General features: G+C 40.2%; 1 protein-coding gene across 2 annotated transcripts in view; it reads left to right on the forward strand.

The window, feature by feature from the left end:
* Positions 1–22441, forward strand: part of PCCB (propionyl-CoA carboxylase subunit beta) — a 195451-nt gene that overhangs the window by 99476 nt on the left and 73534 nt on the right. For both annotated transcript variants that reach the window (XM_004381427.3, XM_023735989.1), the window contains exons 6-7: positions 2870–2980; positions 18232–18340. In XM_004381427.3, the coding sequence (XP_004381484.1) occupies positions 2870–2980; positions 18232–18340 (220 nt within the window). The remainder of the gene's footprint in view (positions 1–2869; positions 2981–18231; positions 18341–22441) is intronic.

A 22441-nucleotide genomic window follows, 5' to 3' on the forward strand; every position in this document is an offset into this window, starting at 1 on the left:
TTTTTGCTATTGTGAATAGTGCTGCAATGAACATAGATGTCCATATGTCTATTCGTGTGATGACTCATTTCTCTCGGGAATATTCCTGGGAGTGGGATTGCTGGATCATATGGTGTTTCTACTTCTAGTTTTTTGAGGAAGTGCCATATTATTTTCCAGAGTGGTTGTACCATGTTACATTTCTACCAGCAGTGCATAAGAGTTCCAGTCTCTCCACAACCTCTCCAACATTTGTTATTTTGTGTTTTTTGGATTAATGCTAGCCTTGTTGGAGTGAGATGGTATCTCATTGTAGTTTTGATTTGCATTTCTGTAATGACTAATGATCATGAGCATTTCCTTATGTGTCTGTTAGCCGCTTGAATGTCTTCTTTAGTGAAGTGTCTTTTCATATCCTTTGCCCATTTTTTAATTGAATTATTTGTCTTTTTGTTGTTGAGGTGTTGCAATATCTTGTAGATTTTAGAGATTAGACCCTTATCAGATATGTCATTGCTAAGAATTTTTTCTCAGTCTGTAGGTTCTCTTTTGAACCTCCATTCTTCTTGTTCTTCAATGTTTGTAATTTTAACTATCTTATAGCTTACTTTTTCTTTCATCTGCTTTTTTAAATTTGTTGGTAAGTCCTTCTATTGTTTATCTCAGTTATTGTCCCTTTCAGTTGCAATATCTCTTTTTTTATTTTGTACTTTAGATGAAGGTTTATAGAACGAATTAGTTTCTCATTAAACAGTTAATACACATAGTGTTTTGTGACATTGGTTGCCAACCCCATGACGTGTCAACACTCTCCCCTTCTCGACCTTGGGTTCCCCATTACCAGCTTTCCTGTCCCCTACTGCCCCTGGGCTGGTCTTTGCCCTTGGGCTGGTGTGCCCATTTAGTCTTGTTTTGTTTTATGAGCCTGTCTAATCTTTGCCTGAAGGGTGAACCTCAGGAGTGACTGAGTTAAAAGCGTGTCCGAGGGCCATACTCTTGGGGTTTCTCAAGTCTCTGTCAGACCAGTAAGTCTGGTCTTTTTTTGTGAGTTAGAGTTTTGTTCTACATTTTTCTCTAGCTCTTTCTAGGATCCTCTATTGTGATCCCTGTCAGAGCAGTTGGTGGTAGTAGCTGGCCACCATCTAGTTGTGCTGCACTTTGTCTGCTGGAAGCTGTGATAGTTGTGGTCCATCAGTAATATATCTCTTTTTTTAGATCCTCATTTTGTTTTGCGTTGTTTTCCTTATTTCTTTTAGCTCTTTGTCTATGTTCTTCTTAGTTCTTTAATAATGTTTAATGTTGTATAAGATATTTTTTGATATTCTTGGGTTTACATGTGGTAATTTTCCATTTGTTTGTATGTGTCATGTTTTTTATTCCCTATTTCTTCCATACTACCTTCTTTTATGTTAAACATCTTTAACATAAAAGTGTACTGTTTTAATTTTATTTTTTAACTTTTTTTCTAGTTATTTTCTTAGTGATTGCTCCAGCAATCACAATATGTACCTTAATTGATCACAATCTACTTCAAATTAATACTGACTTAATTCTGGTAAAATCTAGCAACTTTGCTCCAGTATAGTTCCATTTACTCCTGGCTTCTTTGTGTTATTAGTGTTAATATATCTTATATGTTTAAGCCTAACAATACAGTGCTATAGTTACAGCTTTATAAAATCTTGTTTTCTAAAATATTTTAAGAGGCAACTATATTTATGTAGTATATAATATTTAATCACGTATTTACCATTTTCAGTGTTCTTAATTGCTTCCTGTGGATTTAAGTTACTGTCTGGTATCATTTTCTTTTACCTTGAAGACATCCTGAGGTGGTGTTGGTGATGCAGGAACCTTAGTTAGGAATACCACAGAGTCCCACTGTTCTTATCTCAAGTTTAGCAGTTTTTCATGAGTAAACATTTCTCAGTTTGTTTGCTTTTAGTCCATTTCCAGAGCCCTGAAATGTTTGTTTTTGACAATTTTGTCCAGTTTTATCATTGTTTTTTCGGGATAGGCTTTTCCGAGGTCTTCACTCTGCCATAGCTGGAAGTCTATCTACCCATTTACACAGCTTGATATTTTTGCAGATAGAGGTGACTTCCTGTGCTGTCCTGAGGTATGTTCCTTGATTTGTAGAGACTGGGCTTAGAACCAAGGCAAGCCTAAAAGTGGACCTACTTTTTCTAAGCTGATGGGACTCAGGGGAAGAGAAGGGGTCAATAGGACAAGGAATGATTGGGCCTTTTTCTGTTTGCCTGGGTCTTAGAGCCCCCAAACCGTGTCTTTCCCAGGAGGGGCCCTGAGGCTTGTCCCTATGGGGACTTTCTGGCTTCTTCTTTCATCTCCTGCATAAACCCTGTCTGAGGGTGAGTGGACTTTGAAGACTCAGAGTAAAGCAGCTCCTGCCTCTCTTAGCCTCGCTGTATAAATCCTGGGTCCCGTCTGTGGATGATGTAAAGGGGCTCAAAAGAGAGATCAAGGCTCCAGAATAATGTTCACTCTGACTGAGATTTTCATTCTTCTTCTAGGTAGGGTTGTACAGTCAGGTGGGCTGGACTTAAGGTATGTTTGTAGCTGGGGTAAAGGTGGAGGAGACTCTGCCTGAAGCTCATGTCTTTGTGGAGATTTTGGGGAGTTGCTACCAAGAAGGGGAGAGGAGAGAGAGAGGATATTTGCACCAGAAAGTAACATTCTGATCATCATGCCAGTTATGGGGAGACACTGCAAATATAATTCTGGTGGAAACTTTACTGATTAGATCTCTAGCCTGCTGGATAGAATTTCTGTGGAAAAAAAGCCAAATGTTATTTTATTGTTGCTTTATCTTTCTGCAGGTAATACCCTAACACCTCTGTAACTGGATGCCTTTGCCTTTCTCTCTTGGCAGAGGAACGTCACGGCATCCGGAGTTATTCCACAGATTTCTCTGATCATGGGCCCATGTGCTGGTGGGGCCGTCTACTCCCCGGCTCTAACAGACTTCACTTTCATGGTAAAGGTAAGAATGAAGGGCCTGTTTCTAGTGCCCTGTGAGAATTGTGCAGTTCCTCACCTGCAATAAAAATAATTCCTGACCCAGATTTAGTTTGTTATTTGCGTTCTCATTGGCTTTCAGGGAACTGATGATAAAGTCTTAGTGGAGAGAAGGTGTTGGCATGAGATCTGTAGCTTGTGGGGGGTTCATTGGTAGAAGGCACTTATGTACTTGTTTGGTGGGTGATTTTACTTGTTGATCTGAATTGCAAATGATTTTCAAGTAATCAAAGGCTCTTGTACTCTGCCTAGACAGGATTGTTTACTGAATCCTATTAGAAAAGTTTCTCATGGTAGGCTTTTCTATAACTTGTTTTAATGGGAAGTTGTTTTTTAGGTCCCTCTTTTATCTTGTCTGCTGTTTCTTGACATTTTATTATATTTGACTGTAATGGTAATGGATAAGTCTGGTCTCCAACTTTATTGTGAGAGCTCCCTATCTTTATTACTTGATTTTGATAGAATGATATTTTTTATTGTTGTAAAATATATACATATAACACATTTGCCAATTCAACATTTTTCAGGTGCACAATTTAGTTATATCAATTGCACTAATCATATTGTGCAACTGTCACCCATAATTGTTGCCAAATTTTTCATCACCATAAAGAGAAACTCATTGCTTCCTAAACATTGACTCCTCCTTTCTCCAGAAGGATATTTTAAAATGATTTTTATTAAATGAAGCCTACTTGAATGTATAAATGGGTAATTAGTCTTAATCTGATACCTTATTTTTTAAAAAATTAGACTTTTCCTCTTGAGTTTTTTTTTTTTTTAAAAACTAAATGTGAGCAGTAAACACCAATACAGAAAGGTTGAGGTTGGGGAGTAATCATCCAATCTGAGGAGAACAGTGCTCTTAGAGATTGCTGGAGGGAGTGTAAGTAGGAATAACTGTTTTCTCAAGGACAGTTTGGAAAAAGGAAGTAAAAAAGTTTCCAAAAGTGCATACTCTTTGACCCAACTATTCTGTAGAAATTATGAAGAAAGTGCTCAAGGGTTCACGTAAAGAGATATTCACCACAGCATTGTTGTCAAGAGTGACAGAAAGCAAACTAAATGTTCAACAACGGGGTGGGTTTTTAAAAAATAAAGATGACCACGTTTCTTATTTCTTGATGAAGCAGAGTTCCCAGAACTTTGCCCATTAAATCTACATGTGTAAACACTGTATGTATCAGTTTCCTAAGGCTGCCATAAGAAAGTATTACAAAGTGGGTGGACTAAACAAATTTATTATCTCACAGTTCTAGAAGCTACAAGTCCAAAATCAAGGTTTCAGCAAGGCCATGCTCTCTCTGAAAGCTCTAGGAAAAGATCTTTTCTTGCCTTTTCCTAGATTCTGACTTATGTGTCCTTGGTTTATGGCAGCATAACTCCAATCTCTGCCTCCATTGTCACAAGATATTCTTTCCTCTGTGTCTCTCTGTGACTCTTCTATAAGGACATCATTCGTATTGGATTAGGACCCACCCTACTTCAGTATAATCTCATGTTAATTGGTAACATCTTCAAACATCCTGTTTCTACACAAGGTCACATTCACAAGCACCGGGGGTTAGGATTTCAACATATCTTTTTGGATGACACAAATGAACCCATAACCGAAGCCCTCTTCTCCTTCCTGCTTATTATGAACGGAGATATGACATCAATTCCTCTTACTAAGGCTGCCCTTCCCCACTCCCTCAACGTGCATATAAATCGATGGATACAAACAAATCTTCATACCTTCTCAGAAGCCTTATGCTGTCAGTTCTCTTTTCTCTGTACTATCTCCAGGTTTTTCCTTGGTTCTGTATTCTACCATCAGAACTTAACCATGTTTAGGCCTTTCCTATCTTCAGACCAAAAACAAAAGCCCTTTCCTAGTCTGTATCCCCCTCTAGCTTATTGCCCTGTTGCCTTCCTCTCATTCTCTCCTTAACACATTGCATTTTGGCTCTGTCTCCCTTCTGCCTTCCAGTCCACTAAACCTGTTTTTTAAAGATCATCAGTGACTTCCATGATACTCCACAGTAAATGCTGTTTAGCTCTTACCTTTAATCTTTCAGCAACACTTTTTTCCTTTGGCTTCCATGATGCTGTTACTGAACGAAGTGGGTTCACTGCCTGTGCTCTTGTTAAGAATAACTAAGAGTCATGCGGATTTGAGGTAGGGCATGGTTTATTACTTGCAGCAAGTAAGGAGACAGGGAGATAGCTCTCAAAGCACTGTCTCTCTGAACAAAGGGCTGGAGGAAGTAACAGCAGGATGGCAGTTAGTGGACCGAGCAATGGCAGAAACCAAGTAACTGAAGGGAGAAAGTTTTTACAGTTTGTCATATGTCTTTTATGCTTGGTCCTTGATTTAAGCTGTGGAGCCACTTAGCTTGTTCCTAAATTTTGTTGACATTAATTTCCATTCGCCCTGAGGAATTGATATAGGTACAGCATGAGGTATTAGCAATTGCACACACTGTTTCTTGTTCAGCTAGCAAACAGTCTAATGCAATTTTATAGTCTAAGACTGCTCTGGCTAGAGAATTTAAAGACTCTTGAAGATATGTAAGAGTATCTCCAGAGTTACTGGTTACAACCTCTACAGACTGAGTGATTTGTTGGGCAGTGGCTGTGTTATAGATTACTCCTCTGCTTAGGCCACCCAAGGCTCCCACAAGGGCAATTATACCCGCTATGATTAGGACTGTCCCCCTTTTTCTCCTAACAAGAGCAGGAACTGAAGCTCCTGTGGGTTGAGAAGTGTTGTTTTATATTTGAATGGCCTCATCCATCTGGTGTATGTATCCCAGAGTACATGTAGCTCCCCAAGTGGCGTTTATACAGTTTAATGCCCAAGTTGTCTTGTTGGCTTTATCGGAGCACAGGCACATCATCCCCTTTGGTAAGCAGACGAGTCTTGGTTCTGACTTCTAGTCTGAACAGTTACCAGGATCTAGGGAGCTGAAAAAGTGTTGTAGCCCTGGGAGATAGCCAGAACAGTTGGGGTATACACCCTGAATTCTAGTTTGACTGGTTTTGTTTTTAATGTAGGCTTCTCACTTTTTATAATTGCTAGTGCAAAGGGGGACTTCCAGCCTAAGTGTAACATTTGCCACGTTTGGTCCCCACTCACATCTCTCAATGTTATATGGGCTAGGGACTAGCGGGTGAATAGTTACTACAGCTTCATTCACTGCTCTTAGATCTTGCACAAAGTGATACTCTCCATTAGGCTTCCTGACAGGTAAGATGGCGGTGTTACAAAGGGACTGGCAAGGTTCAGTAAGTCCCTGTTTGATCTTTTCTAACACTGGCTTAATCCTGACTCTAGCCTCTGGTTTAAGCGGGTGTTGTTTGTGCCAAGGGAGAGTAACTCCGGGTTTCAGTTCAACCCAGACGGGTCCAGTATTGTTAGCTCTCCCAGGTTGGTTCACATCCCAGTCTAAGGGTTCACTTTGGCAGAATACATTGAGGGATATTAGGGTCTTTTGTGTAGAGCTTTCTGCCTCAAGGAGAGCTAGAAGTCCTGTTCCTTGGCTCTTATCTATTTCTACGGTGGCCCGATCTCCAGAGAGGAAAACAGTAGCCCCTAGTTTAGTTAACAGGTCCCTGCCAAGCAAAGGGACTGGACATTTAGGTATACAAAGGAAAGAATGAGATAGAATACGTGTTCCCGCCTGACATGCTAAAGGGAAGGTAAACCTCTTAGTCTGGGACCTTCCCGAGACTCCCGTTATCACACAATCCTGATTGGAGAGTTTGCCAGTAGGTTTGTTCAAGACAGAGTAGGTGGCTTCTGTATCAAGCAAAAGATAGTTTTCCTACTTGCCACGTTGAAGGTAACCCGAGGTTTCGCAGGAGTGATGGAAATCGACTGTCGCTGTTCCACGGGAGCTGGGTAGTCCCCTGGGCCTCATCACTCGGAGAGTTGTGACATTTGCAGTTTGAGGTCACGGTTGGGGTAGCGATCAGGCTGTCCCAGCTGAGGATGGTCCAGACACTCCCTTTTCCAGTGCCTTCCTTTTTGCAATATGTACACTGCTGGGGCCCCAGCTTTGCTGGCAGCCCTGAAGGGCAACTCCAAGGCCTGTTTGATCAGGTACTTACCTGTAACAGTCCTGGTCCCCAGGGGTTACCTCGAGGTGGTCCCTGAATAACTGCAACTGACAGCTGGGCTTTCCTTTCTGTCCTTTTATCCCTCTTCTTTTCCTCTGCCTTATCTCTGTTGTTGAAAACCTTAAAGGCTTCCTCTACCAATTTAGATAACGAGGTCTGGGGACTGGCCTTGAGTTTTTGAGGTTTCCTTCTAATATCTGGGGCACTTTGGGTTACAAAGTGCAGACCTAGGAGAGGGGCGGCCTTTGGTGCCTCTGGGCCTATGTTGGTAAATTTCTTAAAATTCTCTGTCAGCATATCCAGGAAGGCCGCAGGGTTCTCATCTTTTCTTTGGGTTATTTATTTATTTTTGACCTTTGAATAGTTAACTGGCTTATGGACATACTTTTTCATTCTCTTAACCACACAGATTATAAAATGTTTCATTCTTGCCCAATCTAGTCAGTCCTGGTAGTCCCACTAAGGATCAGTTCCAGGAACCGCCTCATCCCCTGGCCTCAAAACACTGTGCCTGTGGTTGGTGGGGACAAAGCTGTTAGCATGCTCTGTTGCCTTAGCTAGTATTCTAGTCTTCTCATCAGTAGAACAACAGGTGGTCAGAACTACTATCACGTTCTACCAACTGAGAACAAAGTTAAGACTAAGTTTAACAAACTCCTCTCTAAATTTCTCCGGGTCTTCTGAAAACTTGCCCAACTTTTCTTTACGTATACTTAAATCTGAAACTGAAAAAGGGACCTGCACCTGGACCACTCCACCCTGCCCATCCACTGCCTCCCACAGAGGAAGAACTCCCACTGTGGGTTTACTGGGTTCTTGGAGAGAAGGATAGAGATTACGAGGACGGAGAACCATGGGAGTAGAAGGGAATTCATTAGGGCCTGGCATAAGCGACACCTTAGATCCTGTGTATGGGGTAAAGGGAAGGCGTTAAGGGCCTGATCGGAAGCAGCAGGAAGGGAAGGGTTAGAAGAGAGATAAGCTGGAGGATCAGGCCAGGGTATTGTCAGATGGGTCAGCACAGGACCTCGGTTAAGAAAGGGGTCTTTCCAAAGGTCTGGTTCTCCAGATCCCTCTGGAGGCTTCTTTGATTGTTCACTGGTGGCTAGGGCCACATGAGTTAGTTTGCATTTGGCTTGTAACTCCTTGTTCTGGTGTAGAGCCATAAATGCTTGAACATAAGGGTTCTCATCCCATTTTTCTTCTCTTTTACAAAACAAATCTAGCTGAAAGATGGTGTAAAAATTAAGAATCCCGTTCAGGGACCACTTCTCCTGGTCAGCAAGGGTATACTGAGGCCAGGCAGTGTTACAAGAAAGATAAGCTTCTTCCTTTTTAGCTGATCATAAGAGAAAAATTGCCAGTGTTTAAGAATGCATCCCAAGGGAGAGTCCCCAGGTATGTTTTCTTGGTTTCCCATTTTGCCTAGTTAATTGGTCTCAAGAGCCTAGTTTCTTACTCTTCTGGGTGGTTGAAACCACTAACTCTTTTTTTTTATGAGCCCACCAGAGATTTATCTGGCATTCATATCGAAGCCAGGCATTTTCCCAGCTTCGGGAGAGAACTTCCCTCTGGAACTGCAACACTCCATCCGGAGCGTTGTCCGGGCTATGTCGCTGAACTATGAATTAGTTCTCCTCGGACATCCCTTTCCTTTGACCAATCTACAAATTTCCAAGAATCTGTATAGCTGTGTTCTAATTCAACCTGAATTTCTTTTCACCAGTCCATGTCCATGCACTAAATCAGATACAGGCAGAGGGATTTCAATCTCCCAATCTAGTCAGATGGAGATACCTACATCCACTCGGAAAACCAGGTGAAAGGATTTCAATCTCCTAGTCTAGTCAGATGGAGATGTTTACATCCACTCCAAAAACCAGAACCAGACCAAGCTGGAGGGGCTTCAGTCTCTCAATCTAGTCAGATAGAGATGTCTACACCGACCTGCCAGAAACAGGGTACACCTACCATAGACAAACAAACACAGAGAAACCATGCCTGCCTTTTAGCCAAATTCAAAGTAAACTCTAGGAGTCAGAACTCACTGAGCCCGAGGGGTGCTGAACAAAAAGAGTCCAGGTGGCCCCTTCACCCGTCCAGGGAAGTTCAGTCCGCTCCAGTAGTTGATTCTGGATGTTTAATTGGGTCCCATCTGGGTCGCCAGGCAATTTGTTTACCAAACACAGTGGGTTTGCCACGTGTGCTCTTGTTAAGAATAACTAAAGAGTCATGTGGATTTGAGGCAAGGCGTCATTTATTACTTGCAGCAAGTAAGGAGACAGGGAGATAGCTCTCAAAGCACTGTTTCACCGAACAAAGGGCCGGAGGAAGTTTTATACTGCACGGGAAAGGAGAAGTCATACATAGTCATTAAATGTCTGGGCAAATGCACGCATATTCAAAAAGGGGTGTGGGGTGGGCGTGTAGGCTGCGGTCACAATTGGTGGTTCAAGATGACGGCCGTGTTCCCTCAAGATGGCTCCTTGATCTGTGTGTTCCCAAGAAAATGGTGGTGTATACTGAAAACATGGTGACTGGGTTCACCTTCAAGTCACCTACTGTTTCATGATGCATACATGAAGTCTGGTTTTAGTCAGATTGCCTGAAAAACAACTGTAAGCAGGAAGATTAGAAGGAAACAAGGTGGGGTGACTTATTATCTTGGTTGCAAGATGGTGTTTGTAGTTGTTGGGAAATTTTCTACAGACACAGCTTTTTGCCTGAGGCCTGTCTAGTTCCTAGCTGGTCTCAGTGCCATACTCCTAATTTTCCTTTCACATCTCTGGCCATACTTTCTTGGTTTCCATTGCCAGTTCACTGTATTCACTCAGCCTGAGTCCATCCCAAACTGCTTTCTCTTTGCATTCTGTGTTCTCATCTTAAGTAATCTCATTCTCTACCTGTAGAACTTCAGTTATATCTGCATCCTGGTGATGCTTCCTTCTGTCTTGTCCCCTGCCACTAATCTTCAAAGCCTATCAATTCCATATCTTAAATATTCCATGTGTTTAATGAGAATTCAAAAAAAGATACTAATGTGTTTTTATAAAGGACTGGACAGAGTAACTGTAAAGTTCATATGGGTGGGAAAAACCAATATGCAAGAATAGCTATAAACATTTTACGAAAGAGAAGTAAGAGGAGCTAGCCCTACCAGATGCTAAAATATAAAAGCTACAGTGAGTAAAACTGTTTAACTTGTAAGTAAACAAAGACCAAAGGAACAGAACAGAATTAAGAAATAGGTCTAAATATATTTGGACTTCTGGTTTATGATGGAAAAATATTGTTCTATTCAGGGTTGTCACTAATATCCATTTCTTGTATCAAAGACACCAGTTATTCCTATATTACTAAATACAGTGGAAGTTTTTCAGTCCTTGTCATACTTGAGCTCTCAGCAGCATTTGATGTAGCTGTTCATTCTCACCACTTTGAAACATCAGGGCACCACACTCTCTTGGTTTTCCTCTGACCTCAGTGGCTACTCCTTTTCAATCTCTCTTGCCTATTCTTCATCATTTCCCTAGGATTTTAACATTAGAAAACCTCTTCTATCTCTTCTCTCATTTCCTTGGTAATCTCATCCAGTCTCACAGCTTCAGCTATCCATTTATGTGCATGACACCTCTGTTTTTCTCCAGGCTGGAATACTTCCCTGAACTCTAGAATTATACATACAACTGCCTACTAACGTTTCCATTTGGACTTTTCACGGGTATCTCAAACTTAACAGGTTTTAATCTGCGCCAAGACCCTCCCAAACTGCCTTCCTGCAGCCTTCCACATCTCAATAGATGGCACCACTTTTTTTTTTTTAATTAACTGTTTTTTTTAATTGGTTACTTTATAATTACACATTTGTTAAATTATTATCACAATATCAATCTTAAATATCACAGTGACTTTGTACATTTTGGACACATATGGGCACTTGTTCAATGGGTATTTGGGTATTTGGAGATTATAAGATCTGAGTACATTTACAACGTTTGGAAAGTGGGGCAAATTGCTCCTCTGTTCCAATTGCTATAGCCATTTTTAATACTCTAAAAAGGTATTAATCAGATAGAGCACAAAGGGGGCACAATCATAGAAGCTTCCTAGACACATCCAGACACCTTGAGGGACCGAGTCACTGGGGCTGAGGACTGGGGACCATGGTCTTGGGGGACATCCAGGTCAATTGGCATAACATAGTTCACGAAGAAAATCTTCCACATACCACCTGGATGAGCAGTGCCTGGGGTCCCAAAAACCTGTGAGTAGCCAACCATGATACATCCACTGGTCCCACAAGGAAAATATTAGTCCAGAGGACCAATGGACTATATGAACCAGAGCCTTTACCAGCCTGAGCCCAGAAGAACCAGTTGGTGCCTGGGCACCACCACCAACTACTCCGATAGGGATCATAACAGAGTGGGAGAAAAATGCAGAACAAAATTCAAATCCGCAAAAAAGACCAGACTCTCTGCTCCGACAAAGACCAGAGAAACCCCCAAGACCATGGCCCCCAGACACCCTGCCATCTCAGAACTGAAGCCACTCCTGAAGTCCACCCCTCAGCCAAAGACCAGAAAGTCCCATAAAACAAACAATAACACATGTGAGGAACATGCTTCTTAGTTGAATCAGGCGTTGAGAGCAAATGGGCAACACCTGCCCAAAAGCAAAGAGGAAAAGGCAGGAAGGGACAGGAAAACTGGACAAATGGAAATGGGGAACCCGGGTGGACAGGGGGAGAGTGCTGACACATTGGAGGGATTGCAACTAATGTCATCAAACAATTCGTGCATAAATTTTTGAATGAGAAACTAATTTGCTCTGCAAACCTTCACCCAAAGCACAACAAAATAAAAAATTTTTTAAAAAAGATATCAATCAAATGGTAAACAAGTTGGGGCGGGGGGAGTGGACAATAACCTACAATTAGCTAAACTGTAGCATTTACCTATAGTATTTTTTTGATCAGTTAGAGAATTTATCTAATTTAGATAACCGATTATTTAACACTTATGTCTTTTTGTGGACTTAATTCAACATACATTGAGCCCCTGCTAAGTACTAACCAAAAAACCAAAACCAGGTGTCTTTGAGTTGATTCTGAGTGTTTCAAAGGAGAACTACACTCCGTTGGGTTTTCAGTGGCTGTGATCTTTTCGAAAAAGATCAGCAGACTTTCTTCCAAGATGCATCTTGGTGGATTTGAAGGGCCAGCCTTTCGGCCAGCACTTGAGCACCCAACTGTTTGCTCCACCCAGTGACTTCTGTTAAGTACCAAGTACTGTATTTAAGTACTAGGGACACTACAAATGAGTAAGATACAGTCCTTGCCCTCAAAGAGTTCTTCTAATGGCAAACTATAAGGAAACACCTTGTGTTAAATCGAGAGGAGCTGGGCTGACCTCATTCAATGTTAATCAGCTCTTTTATAAGGGAAAGTGTTGTCAAAGTAATGATAAGTTAAAAAAAGAAAAGCAGGATGTGAGTGAAATAAGTCAATCATAAAAGGGCTAATATTGTATGATATCACTTACATGAAATATCTAGAATAGGCAAATGTATAGAGACCAAAGTTTTGTTAAGTGGTTACCAGGGGATGAAAAGGAGCAGGGGGAAGGGAAGTCATTGTTTGGGAAGCAGTAAATTTCTGTTTATGGTGATACAGAATTTGGCAATCATTATTGATGGTGATTGCACAATGTGATTAATGTAATTGATATAGCTAAATTGTACCTGTGAAAAATGTTGAATTGGCAAATGTGTTATAAACATTTTTAAAATACTAAAAAAAAGTGGAATACAACACTAATACATTTTTAATATAGTTTTGGAAAAAATATATATAATTATAATAATTGCTAATACTTATAAAGGTCTTGCAATATGCCAGGCACTGTTTTCAAAGTGCTTTACTCATTTAATCTGTACTAGAATCCTACATAAGGGCCTGGTGACGCAGTGGTTAAGAGCTTGGCAGATGGCACCACTTTTGACCATTGGCTTGCTCAGGTTGAAAATCGTATTGGCTCTGCTTTAGGATATAATCCAAGATGCAATCAAATTGCTTCTTACTACTTACCACTTCTTACTACTTACACTGCTACACTTTAATTCAAGCCTATCATTTCCCACCTGGATTATTGCAGAATCCTTCTAACTGGTTTCCCTGCTTCTGTCCCTGTTTGTTCTCCTAGTCAATTATTTTATTTTTCATCATTTTTTATTGTGTGATTAATACAGTCTCAGGAAAGTACATAAAATATGTACAGTTTAGCAATTGTTATAAAGTGAAAACTGTTGTAACTAACACCCAGGTCAAGAAATAGCCCCCCAGGAGTCCTGCCCCCATGATTTTTACTAATCACTGTTTCCTCCCTCCTGCCAGAATTATTATCTCAACTTTTATGGTAATTTTCTTATTTGCTTTGCTTTAGAGTTTTAAATCTTAAGCATGCTTCATTAAGCAATGTGGTTTACTGTTGCCTTTGTGTTGCTTTTTTCCTTCTCTTAATACTGTCTTTTGTTGAACAGAGATTTTTTTTTAATCACGTTATTTTGAAATAATTTCAAACTTAAAGTTGCAAGAATGTAAGAAATGCCTGTATAACCTTTTACCCTGATTCATTAGTTTTTTACATTTTGTCACGTTTGCTTTAACTTTTGTGTTCTCTCTCTATCACATGTTTTAATTTTTTCTTAACCATTTGAGAGTGGTTTGCATACATCATGGCCCTTTACCCCTTAATGCTTCAGTGTATAATTCTTAAGAATTAGAATCTTTTTTTTTTTTTTTTTTTTTTAAATATAACCGCAGTTACTAAGTTCAAGAAGTTAAACACTACAAGACAAGGATTCCCTTTATCACCACTCCCATTTAACATTGTGCTGGAAGTCCTAGCTAGAGCAATACAGCAGGAAAAGGATGTAAAGGGCATCCAGACTGGAAAGGAAGAAGTAAAACCATCCCTATTCACAGGTGATCTGATCCTGTACATAGAGCACCCCAAAGATTCCACAAGAAAACTACTGGAACTAACAGAAAGATTCAGCAGAGTAGCAGGATACAAGATAAACATACATAATATCAATTGGATTCCTATACACCAACAAAGAGAACTTCAAAAAGGGAATTAAAAAAAAATACTATTTATAATAGCTCCTAAAAAGATAAAACACTTAGCAATAAGTCTAACCAGGGATGTAAAAGACTTATACAAAGAAAACTACAAAACAGTACTGCAAGAAACCAAAAGAGACCTACAAATGGAAAAAATGGATAGGAAGACAACATGGTAAAAATGTGAATTCTGCCCACAATGATCTACAGATTTAATGCAATCCTGATTCAGATACCAACAGCATTCTTTAAGAAGATGGAAAAACTAATCACCAACTTTATATGGAAAGGAAAGACGCCCCGGATAAGCAAACCATTATTGAAGGAAAAAAAACAAAGTAGGAGGCCTCACAGTACCTCATCTTAGAACCTACTATACAGCCATGGTAGTCAAAACAGCCTGGTACTGGCACAGTGACAAACACATAGACCAATGGAAGAGAATTGAGAACCAGACATAAATCCATCTGCCTATGATCAGCTGATCTTTGACATAAGGCTCAAAGTCCATTAAATGGAGAAAAGAGTCTTTTTAACAAATGGTGGTGGCAAAACTGGATGTCCATCTTTAAAAAAATGAAACAAGACTCATACTTCACACCATACACAAAACTAATTCACAATGGATCAGAGGCCTAAATATAAAACCTAAAATGACAAAGATCATGGAAGAAAAAATAGGGACAACGCTAGGGAGCCTAATACATGGCATAAATTCAGTACAGTCGTAACTGACAGTGCACAGACACCAGAAGAGAAACTAGATAAACGGGAGCCCCTAAAAATTAAACACTTATGTTCATGAAAAGACTTCACCAAAAGAGTAAAAAGAGAACCTACAGACTAGGAAAAAATTTTGGGCATGTCCAAACAAGAGTCTAATCTGTAAAATCTATAGAATACTTCAACACCTCAGTAACAAAAAGAAAAAAATCTAATTAAAAAATGGGCAAAGGGTATGAAGAGACACTTCACCAAAGAAGACATTCAGGCAACTAACAGACATGTGAGGAAATGCTTGCCATCAGTAGCCATTAGAAAAATGCAAATCAAAACTACAGTGAGCTACCATCTCACCTCGACATTACTGGCGCTAATAAAAAAAACATAGCATAACAAATGTTGGAGAGATTGCGGAGAGGAGATTGAAACTTATGTGCTGCTGGTGGGAATGTAAAATGGTACAACCACTATGGAAAACGATATGGCACCTCCTTAAAATGCTAGAAAAAGCACTACTATATGATCCAGCAATCCCAATCCTAGGAAGATATCCTATAGAAATAAGAACCATCACACGAATAGGCATATGCATGCCCCTGTTCATTACTGCGTTATTTCACAGTAGCAAAAGATGGAAACAACCTAAGTGTCCATCAACAAATGAATGGATAAACAAATTATGGTACATACACAGAATGGAATAGTATGCAATGATAAAGAATAGTGATGAATCCGTGAAATATCTTACAACACGTATGAATCTGGAGGGCGTTACACTGAGTGCAATAACTCAATCACAAAAGGACAAATATTGTATGAGACCATTATTATAAAAACCTATGAAAAGGTTTACACACAGAAAAAAAATCTTTGATGGTTATGGGGAAGGGAAGAGGCGGGGAGGGGAAATCACGAACTAGAGAGTAGACAAGTGTTAATTTTGGTGAAGGGAAAGACAACACACAATATAGAGGAAGTCAGCACAACTTGACCAAGGCAAAGCCATAGAAGCTTCCTAAACACATCCAAACACCTGAGGGACCAAGTTTCTGGGGCTGAGTGCCATGGATCATAGTCTCGGGGGACATCTAGGTCAATTGGCATAACATAGTTCATAAAGAAAATGTTCTATATCCTACTTCGGTGAGTAGCGTCTCGGGTCCTAAAGGCTTGCAGGTGGCCAGTGAAGATACAACTATTGGTCCCAGCACATTCAGAACAAAGGAGAATGAAGAAAACCAAAGACACAAGGTAAATATTAGTCCAAAGGACTAACGAACCACGTAAACCGTAGCCTCTACCAGCCTGAGCCCAGAAGAACTAGATGGTGCCCTGCTATCATCACTGACCACTCTGACAGGGATCATGATACAGGGTTCCTAACAGAGCAGGAGAAAAATGTAGAACAGAATTCAAATTCACAAAAAAGACGAGACTTAGCAGTCTGACAGAGACTGGGGGAAACCCCGAGACTATGGCCCCCGGACACCCTGCTAACTCACAACTGAAGCCACACTCCTGAAGTCCACCTTTCTGCCGAAAATTAGACTGCACTATAAAACTAACAATAACACGTATGAGGAACGTGCTAATTAGTTCAATCAAGTATATGAGACCAAATGGGCCACATCTGCCCAAAAGCAAAGACAAGAAGGCAGGAAGGGTCAGGAAAACTGGATGAATGGACATGGAGAACCTAAGGTAGAAAGGAACAGGGGAGAGTGCTGAGACATTGTGGGTATTGCAGCCAATGTCACAAAACAATTTGAGCATAATTTTTGAATGAGAAACTAATTTGCCCTGTAAACTTTCACCTAAAACACAATGGAAAAAAAAAAAAAGTTTAACACTGATACAGTAACTTTATGTACTCTGATTCTGTTCCAGTTTTGTCACTTATCCCAGTAATATCTTTTATATTATTTTTCTTCCAGTACAGGATCCATTTTGGGATTACTTATTACAACCTTAAAAATTAGATTTGTCTGAAGTATGGGGAAACATCTATACCCTTATTGCTAGGGATATAAATTCATACCACTTCTTTTGAAGGCAACCTGACAACATACGTTAAATTGAAAGCATTAACACCCTCAGATGCAGTAATTCCACATACACATGTTGTTTTGTAGACATACCAGCACACTTACCTAGGGATGGCTGTAGTAGGATATTTATTGCAGAATTATTTGTTATGGCAAAATACTGGAAGCAACCTAAATGACCATCAGTGGGGACCGTTAAATACATTATATACATGTCCTACTATACTGGTAGAGAATGAGCTTCAAGCTATACTATTAGGTTAAAATTTTTTATTTAAAAGCAAGTTTCAGAATGGTGTGTACAGGATACTGTTAGGAAAAAAAAATGTTTGTGTTAGAAAATAAAGAGTACGGATAGGTACATAAATGTTCATATATGCATGGTGTCTCGGTAAGGAGAGAAGAAATTCACCAGTGATTGCTTTTGGGGAGGATAGGAGGCCTTGGGATAAGGGCTTAGAAGCAGACTGTCTTTCCACTATATCCTCTTATTCTGGTGGTGCAATGGTTAAAGTGCTCGGCTGCTAACTGAAAGGTCAGCTGTTTGAACCCACCAGCTGCTCTGCAGGAGAAAGATGTGGCAGTCTCCTTCCCTAAGGATTTACAGCCTTGGAAGCCCTAAGGGGCAGTTCTACTCTGTCATTTCAGGTCACTATGAATTGGAATCAACTCGATAGCAGTGGGTTTTTATTATCTTTAAATTAGACACTAAAAATTAAAAACCCGCAACCCTTTCATAACACCAGAACACTAATTATTAGTGTCTTTCAGTGGCTTCATCTTTTATTAGCTGGTTAATCTTAGGCAAGTTGCATACCCTCTTAGTTCTCAGTTTTCTTATCTGTAAGTCGGGATGATAATTGTACTTAGGTATTAATGCCATCATCCGTGTAAAGTGCTTAGACAAGTGCTTAGAGCACAGCAAGCTCTGAAGAAGGGCCACCTGTTGCTGTATTCTGCAGATGAGTGAGTGAAATGTTAGCCACACTGCAAGTCAGTTTGCTGAGGTAGAACCATGCAACACAGATTTTTTTAATAGAAGGACCATGTGTAAAACTTGGCCTTTAGTTTGGATGGGCATCTTTGAGCTGCGTCCTAGCCTGGTTCTGCCACCATGTCACTACTTTCTCTGCATTTGTCTCCTTGGCTGTATGAACTCTAGGCCTCCATCTAGCTCTGGTGTTCTGAGAGTGACCATTGTGAAATCTCTGATTTCAGGACACTTCCTACCTGTTCATCACTGGCCCTGATGTTGTAAAGTCTGTCACCAATGAGAATGTTACCCAGGAGGAGCTTGGTGGTGCCAAGACCCATACCACCATGTCAGGTGAGAGGCCTCGAGGCTGATGGTACTGTTTTTTAAACCCTGAGAAGAGGACATTGCCAAAGAGAATGGTGACAGTTTTTTAAAAATAACCCTTAATTTGCAGAGTTTATTTGGGAAGACTATAGACTGATGTATTGATTTACAGATATAGTAATAAAGGTAGATTTACTATCCCAAATTTGTTGAAACTAATTACTAATGCTTTATGTGGGCAGTGGTGGTTGAGTGATAGAATTCTTGCCTTCCATGAGGGAGACCTGGGTTTGATTTCTGGCTGGTGCACCTCATACGCAGCCACCACACCCTTCTGTCAGTGGAGGTTTGTGTGTTGCTATGATGTTGAACAGGTATCAGTGAAGCTTCTAGACTTAGACTGATTAGGAAGAAAGGACTGGCAATCCACTTCCGAAAATTGGACAGTGAAAGCCCTCTGCATCACAACAGTCCGATCCACGAACCACTGTGGGGATGGTGCAGGACTGGGCAGCATTTCTTTCTGTTGTGCATGGGGTTGCAGTAGGTCAGAGGCCAGCTTGACAGCAGCCAACAACACTACCGCCACTGCCAATTAATGTTTTAGGATTCTTAAAAATAATTTTAAAGCTAATTGGAATGGTGGTTATAAGTAAGTGTGATTTATATGTGTACAGTTGAACATTTAAAATACATGTTTTATTTTGACTTTTTTTACTCTGAAGTTGGAGTATGTTTTGGAGTAGATGGTGTTTAACCAGTCAAGATTGGCCAGGTATAGTCGTAATGTAGTGGTCAAAGCCTGTGTATGCGTGAACTTGGTCATAGTTCTTTACCTCTGTGAGGTTATGTGCCACACATACTGAGTTTAAAATGTATAAAGATTATTCTGTGTTGTGGCATTGAAACAAAAGTTTTTGTTTCTACAGAAGAGCAAGGAAATGAGAGCAGGGCATGAATCTGACGTTAGTGAAGAAATATTTGCTGTTGGCATAATTATTGCAATTCTGTATTTTCTTGGGGAAAAAACCCCAAGTAGATGAAGTTGTGTTATGTTTTTTAACCAAGTTGCAAAAGAATTGCTTACTACACATCAAGCAGTGTAACTAAAGATGGGAGAAATTGCCTCAGTGAAAGATTTAAAGCAATGAGAAGCTGGTGTGACCGCTTTATGTACCATGCTGGACTGTGGTTGAAGCATTGAATCATGGTTTCATTGTCAGCATTTCCTTCTTATTTTGTTAGTTGCCTTTGAGTAGATTCTGACTCATGGTGACCCCATATATGCAGAGTAGAATGCTCCTCCGTAGGATTTCATGGCTGTGACCTTTTAGAAGCAGATCGCCAGGTTTGTCTTCTCGGGTGCCTCTAGGTTAGTTCAAACCACCAACCTTTTTGCTAGTAGTTGAGCGCTTAACCATTTGTGCCACCCAGGAACTCCTATGTTCTTCTTTGTGTACATAAAAGAGAGATGTGTCTTACTATCACTGAAGACTTAGATTTGATGAAATACAGTTTAAAAAATTCAGAGTTTAGATTCCTTCCCCGTCTCAGGTTGACATAAGCCTTAACTCATTCCTTTCCCTCACCCATCTGTTCCATCTCTAATACACATCCAGAATCAGAACATTTGTCATTGCTGACTCTTACCACAACCTGTCTTCACTCTTTCATCTCAGGGCTTATTGGCAGCAGTTTTCTTTTCCTACTAGTATATAAAATAATGTTGAGTCTTGGTGTCTTGAATTTAATGAAATATGCTCTTTGTTTCTCCTGATTTCAATACTATTATGTTTGTGGTAGAAAATATAGGAAATACAGGAATAAATTCACCAGGAATTCCATCATCCATGGGTAATCACCACTAAGTTTTTGGTATATACTCGTGCAGTCTCTTCATGCTGTGATGGGTGTAAATATGGGTGCATTCATATAGTCCTGTAACCTGTTTTTACTCAACAGCTTACAGAAATGGACATCTGCCCATGACATTAAATTTTTTTCTGCAGTACAATTTTAGGTTTTTTATTTTATTTCTTACAGTTTTAGACTTTTTAAAGGTAGCATGTGGTGTTATTTCTGGACCTGAGGCTCTCTGATGGGCTGTTTCTGACATGCCTGGCCCTGTATCCCCTGAGCAAGATCCAAAAGGTGCTCTATAAATATTTCTTTCTTCTTTCTTTTTTTGTAACAGTTTTATTGAGATATAATTTACATACCACTCAGTTAACCCATTTAAAGTATTTCAGTGGTTTTAATATATTCAGAGTAGTACAGTCATCACTACATAAATTCCAGAACATTTTCATCACCCCAGAAAGAAACTCCATACCCTTTAGCTTTCACCTCCTAATCCCCTTGTCTGCCCCAGCCCTACCAAAAAAGAAACCAAACCCGTTGCCATCGAGGCAATTCCAACTCATAGTGACCCTATAGGACAGAGTAGAACTGCCCCATAGGGTTTCCACGGAGCGTCTGATGCTTTCGAACTGACTTTTGGTTAACAGCCGTAGCTCTTAACCAGTATACCACTAGGGTTTCCCCACCAGCCCTAGGCCACCCCTAATCTACTTTTTGTCTCTATAGATTTACCTACTCTGGACATTTTATATAAACGGAATCATACAATATATGGCATTTTGTGTCTAGCTTCTTTCTTTTGGCATAATGTTTTCAGAGTTCATCCATGTTATAGCATGAATCGGTACTTCACTCCTTTTTATTGCTAAATAATATTCCATTGTATGGATATACCACATTTCACTTATCCATTGGTGGACATTTGTGTTGTTTCTACTTTTCGGCTATCATGAATAAGTCTGCTTTCAACATTCATGTATAAGTTTTAGCGTGGACATATGTTTTCACTTCTCTTGGGTATATATCTAGGAGTGGAATTTCTGGGTCCAATGATAATTCTGTGTTTACCATTTTGAAGAACTGCCAGACTTTTTCCAGGGTGGCTGTACCAGTTTATAAATATTTCTTGAATTAAAGAACTCTGTCATGTTAAAAATGCTTTTTTTTTTCATTCAACAAATATTCATTCAGTCCCTATGTGTCAAGCATTGCTCAAGAATATATCAGTGGCGGAAACAAAAAAGACCCTTACCTGTGTGGGGCTTATGAACATTATAAATAAGTACATATATAATATGTTAAAGGTAATAATACATGATTTGAAAAAAGTAGAACAAGGTAAATGGAGTTGGAATGGTTGCAGTTTCAAATACAGTGCTAAGGGTAGACCTCAACGTGAGGGTAACATTTGAGCAAATTTGAAGGAATTAGCTGTCTGAAGGGAACAGCCTATGCAAGGGCCCTGAGGTAGGAGAGTGGCTGACATGCTCAAGGAACAGCAAGGAGGATGGTTGGAGCAGACACATCACATGATCTGACTTAAAGGCTCACTGTGGTTGTCACGTGGAGAACAGAGTGAGGGACTATGGTGGAAGCAAGGAGTCCAGTGGAAGTGGACGTGCGAGAGAGTTCTTGGCCCCACTTTCTATCAATTCTGTGGCCTCGTTTGTCTGTTCTGTGATTTCAGAACGTTTTTCAGGAATGATGGCTCTGACGCATCACTAGGGCCAAGTGGTTCTCCCCTTTCCTCCCACCATTGCTGGGCACCTGTTGTGTGTTAGGCATTATTCTCTCTGTGAAGCTACAGTAGTAAATAAGACAGACCTGGTCTCTACTTTGTTGGTGCTGATATTCTAGGGGAGATGTCAGGCGGTATCTTAGTTATCTAGTGCTGCTATAAAAGAAATACTGCAAGTGGATGACTTTATCAAACAGAAGTTTATACTCTCACAGTCTAGTAGGCTAGAAGTCTGAATTCAGGGTGCCAGCTTCAGGGGAAGCCTTTCTGTCTCTGTCGGCTCTGGAGGAGGGCCCTTGTTGTCAGTCTTCCCTTAGTCTAGGAGCTTTCTCTGCACAGGGATCCTGGGTCCAAAGGACACACTCTGCTCCTGGCACTACTTTCTTGGTAGTATGAGGTCCCCCTGTCTCTCTGCTTGCTTCTTCTTTATATATCTTAAAAGAGATTGACTCAAGATACAATCTAATCTTGCAGATTTTCTGCCTCATTAACATAACTGCCTCTAATCCTGCCTCATTAACTTCACAGAG

Source organism: Trichechus manatus, unplaced genomic scaffold (assembly GCF_000243295.1).
Source record: "Trichechus manatus latirostris isolate Lorelei unplaced genomic scaffold, TriManLat1.0 scaffold00084, whole genome shotgun sequence".
NCBI classification, from domain to species: domain Eukaryota; kingdom Metazoa; phylum Chordata; class Mammalia; order Sirenia; family Trichechidae; genus Trichechus; species Trichechus manatus.